This window comes from Amblyomma maculatum, chromosome 3 (assembly GCF_055883805.1).
Source record: "Amblyomma maculatum isolate TAMU_Amacu chromosome 3, ASM5588380v1, whole genome shotgun sequence".
In the NCBI taxonomy this organism is placed as follows: domain Eukaryota; kingdom Metazoa; phylum Arthropoda; class Arachnida; order Ixodida; family Ixodidae; genus Amblyomma; species Amblyomma maculatum.
In genome coordinates, this window is record NC_139346.1 from 60,842,521 (window position 1) to 60,849,214 (window position 6,694).

Consider the following 6,694-nt stretch of genomic DNA (forward strand, 5'->3'; position numbering starts at 1 on the left):
GCTGATTGCATACTTTCTTTGATGATTGATGGGTAAAAAGATAGACAACTGTCGTAAAAAAAAAAAATCACCCTTCTTCCCCCATATTGAACCCTCTCAAACCGACGTAGATGCAAGGCAAATGCAAAATGCGGTGTACTTTGGCTAAAGTTTAAGTTCTCATGCTTATATCAAGGTGGCTGCCGATGCATGCATGTGATGCACAAGGACGGCTTTAAGTCAAAAGTGCGACATAAAATTACTTCGTTAAATCATGAGAAAATTAAATTGTTTTCAATAGGGCAAACAATGGGAAATAAAAAAAATGTGTTACATTGTGAATTTTGCTACATTGAGGTTTGTTATTTCAAGGTTCGACTGTATACCAAATACAATAAAATCAACTTACCATCCAAGACTGCAGCTTCTTCATTTCGTCCAAGTGGACCCGGTGCCGCAAGACTTGGCCGAGGACTGCAGGTGGCCATCAGCTCTGGTCACAAAGCACAAGCATATACAAAAGGATTCAATTCATGAAGTGGTGGTGCAAGGATAACACTGCCTAAAATGGGCAACATTGACAAAATGCAGATCATTGAAAAAGAGTTTTTATTTTGTGGTAAAGCCCAATATTGTTAATGTTTCAGTTCTGCACCCAAAATCTGTTCCTGAAAAATCATCTAAAATCCAGCTTCCCCCCCATCCCAAAACTACTCTGCCCCCAGTAGCAAGCAGGTGACAGGAAAAAAAAAATTAAGAAACCTATACTGCACTACCACGAGGCTTGTCAAATACTTGCTTTGAGCAGGTACAGTAGAATATGAGCAGGTACAGTAGAATATGGACTATTTTCACTGCAACATTGGACTTCTGGCTAACAAATGCTGTGGTGAGATTGCAGCACCTAGCTAATGGCAGCTCTTATGTTGCTAGACACTTCGGTCAGCTGAAACATCTTCAAGTGAGACAAGTCAGCAAGACTAAAATGATTTGCAAACAGATGGCTATGAATGTTACCGTCAGTAAAATGTCTAAGTCCAGCTTGTCTGAATAAATCATTCCAATTCAACTTAATTGCAAGTGACAAGGGTATTGCCATTGGCAATGATTAGCTTCCATTGGACATGCAACATTCTTGCACCTTTTGTCGTACTCTGCTCGCAGTGACTGCATCCGGCATATGTCAGCAAAATAGTTAATCTTGGGAATTAAGATACACCGATACAACAGCAAAATAAACCAACCATTTGAGTCTGCTGCTCCTCCTGATGCACGGCTTGTGCAGCATTCAGAGGCTGCTGTCGGCTCTAGTGACAGGGCAGAAGTATGTGAAAAGCAATGGATTGGCATAGCGACACAGACAACAGTTCATCCAAAATTAGTAGCATTTTCAAAGTTGAAGCAATTTCAAGGAAAGTTAGACAGGAATTATAAGTCAGGCTAGACTGAAAGGTTAGCCCCTATGATGGCCAATACATATCGTTACTAAGAACAAGACTTTCATAAGTCAGAATATTGCATACAAGTGATGCATGCAAGATGCATGCACAGACCCATGCGGGCACTATCTGTTGTCCCCCTTCCTGACATGTGAGAGCTACCAGCATCAGAATCTCGCGAGCAATATCATAGTGGCAATGGGAATGCATGTGATCTTTTCTGTATTATGTTAAACTTCACTCATTTCGATCATGAACTAAACTGCTTAGTGCCAAATGGCGTGACGCTCTAAAGCAAAGTGCCGGAGGCTGCTGTATTTGCCATAAATATACACTTATGGTACTGGACTATGATGCATATTGCCATCTGCAGTCTCCCATTGTCATCTGAGACATGCCTCTCATGTCAGTTTGTCTTTTACTGTCATGAAACTTTTGCATATTCTGCCAAATTTCCAGTAACTTGTCATTAGCTAACAGAGTTGACGTGGCAGATCCGTGTTATCAATGTAAAGAGCCACAACACCTTCATTCGATGCAGAGACAATTGAGAAGAAATTTTGGTATATTAAAGATTTCACTACATATGCAGGTCCGTTACATCCAAGTTTAACCATAAAAGGAAATGCCACTTGCAATGTCAGACAGCATATGACACAAGAATATTTTCATACATTTTGCCATGCTTTGCTCACAATGAATTCAATGGGTGCTCAGCAGGTAAGGAGGGCAGCTTTATCCAAACAACTCAAATCTCAACCTACCATACAAGGCTGCATCTGCTTCTTTTTGTCCAGTTGATTGCTCATGCCCTCGCCGAGGACCGGAGGCAGCTATTTGTTCTAGCAGTAGGACAGAAACATTTCAAATGGCAAAAATCAAGCAGAGTGGCAATACACACTTTACAAAGAATAAGTAGCTATTGTGAGCAAAAGTTTCATTTATTTTTTATTTTGTGCTATCTGCCAAATATGGAGTAAAATATTCTGTGGCAATGATGAAATCAAAGCAACATGATGCAGCTGAGCAGTGATTATGCATAGGAGCAGGTACAAAATAATGCTTAATATATTTATTAAATGCTTCAATCCATATGCATTCCAATCTGGTAAACCTGGAATGAAAACCACATTCTCTGGGATTTTTCTTTGCTTTAACTGCACCAATTTCCTCAATTCAAAAGCAAATTCAAGAAACACTCCAAATCTTTTTGTACAAATTTGCATTTTTATACCTGCCACTGCATCATATTTGTGCCTTGTGTTAGGAACATAAATAGCTTTGATTTATTACCTCTTGGTTAAGCGTCATGCCACCTTCAATAGCACACCAAGGACGAATTGAAATATTCATCTGGCTGCTTGCTACACGAGAATCCACAGCTCAAAGATATAAACAGAATGATGACAAAAAGAAAAATTGTGAAAGTGGTGTTAAGGGAATCGTTAGAAAAAAACAACTTTGCACATACCAGAAGCAAATATTTTGGAAAGCAGGGCTTCCTGCAAGTTGCGATTTAGCGTTCGCAATGTGCCGTTTTCTGCTTTTAACCATAGAATTTTTTCCTGAAGTCGCCTAATTAGTGAGTCTTTAAGGCTTTCCACATCCTCAATTGGTAGAAGATCCTCTTCTGCTTCATGCTGAGCCGCAGCCTTTGCAGCCTTGTCAGTCCGTGCCTAAGACATAAGCACATTGATCACCGCCTAATTCTTATACACACATACAACACAGCAAGATTCAGAGCTTACTTCTCTTAACCACATCATTTGGGGCATGTGTTTGCCACCACCCACCAAAATACACTCAAAGGAGTAACGGGAGCCTACCCTGCGCAGCCCAGTGCCTGATCTTCAGGATCAGATCCTGCATTGAACTCGGAAGGTAGCTGAGGCCTGTACCCAGCATAGAACCCCCTCCCTTTCCCACTGCCCCTTTCCCTTATGGGTAAAGTTGTTATTCATTTATGTATTCATATCTTTCCACAATACTTTTACACATAAAAGTGCATTTAGACATGCAGCATAACCAGTAGGCAAAGTATGAGTTCACAAAACCACCTTCTGATTCCAGTACCTTATTAATTTCCTGCACAGTGAAAAACAGTGATGACTGTCTTCGCTTCAAAAACTTAATCTTTCGCTGCACAATGGGCTTGCACTGAAAGTCATGACATGGAGACAACTACCTGAAGTTAGTGTTGCACCAAACTTTGAACATATAGGTCAACATATTTAGTTATGTTTGCACTCAAGTGTGCTGTAATATTTCATTTTTTTAATTTGCGGCAGCTCGGAGGTACTTAAAAAAAACGATCAAACAATGAAGTCACAATAAATTAGCTCACTACGGTCATTACAATGCAGAGCTCTTAAATGCTACGAGATGCAAAACCTCCCATAAGGGCCATGTATCAGAGGACGGCCAACAAAGTTTGTTAAAATGCTCAGCCACTGTAGTAAAGGCAAAGTTGAAACTTAGATATTACTGATAAATGCATAACCACCCCACAAGAAAATTGGGTGAAAGGTTCTGTGGCAAATATTCTAAGAGGCAAAATCCATAGAGATAAGAGGCAAAATTAAAAAAAAAAAGTGCTCCGAAGGCATTAATGACAATGGCATATAGCTTTATCGACCATTGCTAGATGGCCCTGCAACCCATAAAGAACTAAAAAGTGCATTAAAAACTAGCCAGTTTCAGTTGCCTTGAGATAATTTTAATGCAAAGTAAGTGAGCAGGCTTGCCTAGAGCGCTTGACTGCACTTTGAAAAAAGATGCAAATGTTAAACCTAGCTAGCAGTGCATGGTTTTCAGGCAGAATTCTTGTGGTCATCCCCGCTGCAGCATTGTGACACTGGTGGTAAAACCCCACGCGTAGTACCCGCAAAAAAAAAAAAAAAAATAAGAAGAAGAAGAAGAAAAATAAAAAAAATTGCGGTTATTATGTTAACCCTCCCGCAGTAAACTAGTACATCGCTGCTAGCAAACCTGCAGCTACTCATTTTTGCAAGCAAAGTGTGGAAGTTCACATGTCTGTTTTCCGGCCGATTTGACATTTTCGCTGAGAGTTGCATTAAGAAAGTCAGAAATCGTTTTTAACACAAGTCAGCACCGCCTACAGAGGTTAAGCAAACTAGCGTCCTAATGAAATTCTGTTACGAACCTTTTTTTTGGGCGGTTGGTCCTCATCACGTCTGCGCGGTGCCCTTGCTTTTCCTCGGCTGGCACGCCATGCCGACATTTCCTCCTCCGTTTCTGCAATTTTCGCACCGAACAACAAAAAAAGAAAGAACAATCGCGCGATGCTCTATTGATGCAATTAAATACAATGAAAAGTAGTATAATGTGGTGTCTCCTCACCTGTCATGTGCAGAATTCTGGCATTGTAGTAGCCGCCAAGCGTTGTGTCATCGCCTGACCAAATGCTTCATATAGGTGATTTCTGTCGAAGTCCTCGATGTCTCTTGGGTGGAAATTTGATATAGCGTCGTGCTCTACCACATGCCGCTCCGTTTCGTTTTCATATTGAATGAGCACAAATATATTTTGCAGATTCGCAGCACGCCGCTAGTCACAACAAAGGGAGCTCCCAAATGAATGGCAGATTGGCCGAATGGCTACGGAACCGGCTAGATATGAAATGACTTGATACAAGCCCATATTCCACGCCAAAGTATATAGCCAAATGGCCAAACGCTCGACAATCTCCGATTTGACAAGAACATTTAAAATCCTTGAAATTTATCCAAATGGCCATAATAAAGAGTAAAATATTTTGCCTAAAATTAATATTGAGATTACCGCAGTCTGAACGAAAAGTGACAAATCAGGAACTGCTTGTCAAATAAAAACAAAATTTCAGAAACCATTCAAGATATTCGTTTGACAATTTCGCAGGTTTCTGCTTCTGACATAAGTCGGAGCATGCAGAAAAACTTGTTTTAAATTATTCACCGTAGATGGATATGTCGAACCTGTTTACATTAAAGTACAAAAAAAAAAAAAAAGAAAGTGCGTTTTCAGTTAAACATCCGTTAATTTCACCTTGAGCATGTACAAGTAAAAATGCAAACAATATCGGGTTGAATGGAACAGTTTATTACGTTTCATTTCTGAAATTTTCGTGCAGGTAACTTTTGTTTAGAACGAGAAAATTATTTCGAAGTTGAGCTCGCGCTGCAAGTTATGTCGTTCCTTCACCGCAGAGCAGGACTAAACCCCCCAATGCCATTTTCCGCTAATAGAGGGGTTCTTAACACGACCGCAAACCGAACACGTACTCGTGAGAAAAGCCGCCTCAGGCGAGCGAGGCAGCGAGGCACCACCGTGGGCGAACGGGCCGAGCTCCCCGCCGGCGCGTATCCGGTTGCTCGCCGCCGGCACGTATCGGGTTGCTCGCCGCAGCTCCGAGGCGCGCGCTCCCCGCGATGTTATCGGATGAAGTACGTACTTGTGCTTGTTACTATTTGTCTACTCATAAGTGCCTCTTGTGCCGCGTCGCGTGCCGTGCTCTGCGGTGAAGAGGCGTTAAGACGACGCAACATGCGGGAATTGTGACCCCAACTTCAAGATTTATTTTTTCCCTTTGGAAAAAAGTTGCGTCAATGAAAAATTCAGGAATAAAAGACAATAAACAGTTCTGCTGAACCGCTATTTTGTGTATATTAACTTGTTTAAATACGGGGTGAAATTAACTGCCCTTTATATGGCTCAAAATTAACGTGTTTAACATTTTCTTAAATCGATATACGCGTTTTTATAAGCTGTACATTAGTTTTAGATAACAAACGTCGACGGAAGCAAAGTGGATATTCCAAAATCCTGAGAGAAATAATATAAGTTGTCGTACGTACCTATATAATATTTCAAGAAACGACAAAAATTGCGCATTTCTAAATTTTATTTAAAGTTTCGAAAAACATTTCTCCCGCTTGCAAAACTGCATGTTCCGAAGGTAATAAGCATCGCTGGGATTACCAATACGTGATCATGCCGTATACGATGGATTATCGATTTTAATTGTGATAATTTTCAGGTCAGCTAGACTGCGCAGTATAACAGACGCGCTTGCGTTCAGAGTAGCGCGCAAACGTTTCGTGTCATTTGGAGCATATATCTCGGTGGTTAAAAGAACTCGGATGAAGAGCAGTTCTACTGCACTGTACAACGCCTATATGGCACAATAAAGCCCATTCGGATATATGCGACAGTTTGAAGCAGAAAACGCCCATTTGCATGTGGTCAGTAGAACAAACATCGTCGGCACAACCGAAGCA

At 40.9% G+C, this 6,694-nt stretch overlaps 1 protein-coding gene across 1 annotated transcript; it reads right to left on the reverse strand.

Moving 5' to 3' along the window:
- Positions 1-394: 394 nt before the first annotated feature.
- On the reverse strand, positions 395-4,847 carry LOC146194858 (uncharacterized). The gene is made up of 5 exons (XM_084596142.1): positions 4,779-4,847; positions 4,582-4,673; positions 2,183-3,094; positions 1,224-1,286; positions 395-472 (listed from the first exon to the last, which is right to left on the reverse strand). Exons 1-3 carry the CDS (start codon positions 4,783-4,785, stop codon positions 2,864-2,866), a joined length of 330 nt encoding a protein of 109 aa, XP_084452268.1. The 5' UTR covers positions 4,786-4,847; the 3' UTR covers positions 395-472; positions 1,224-1,286; positions 2,183-2,863.
- Positions 4,848-6,694: the final 1,847 nt, after the last annotated feature.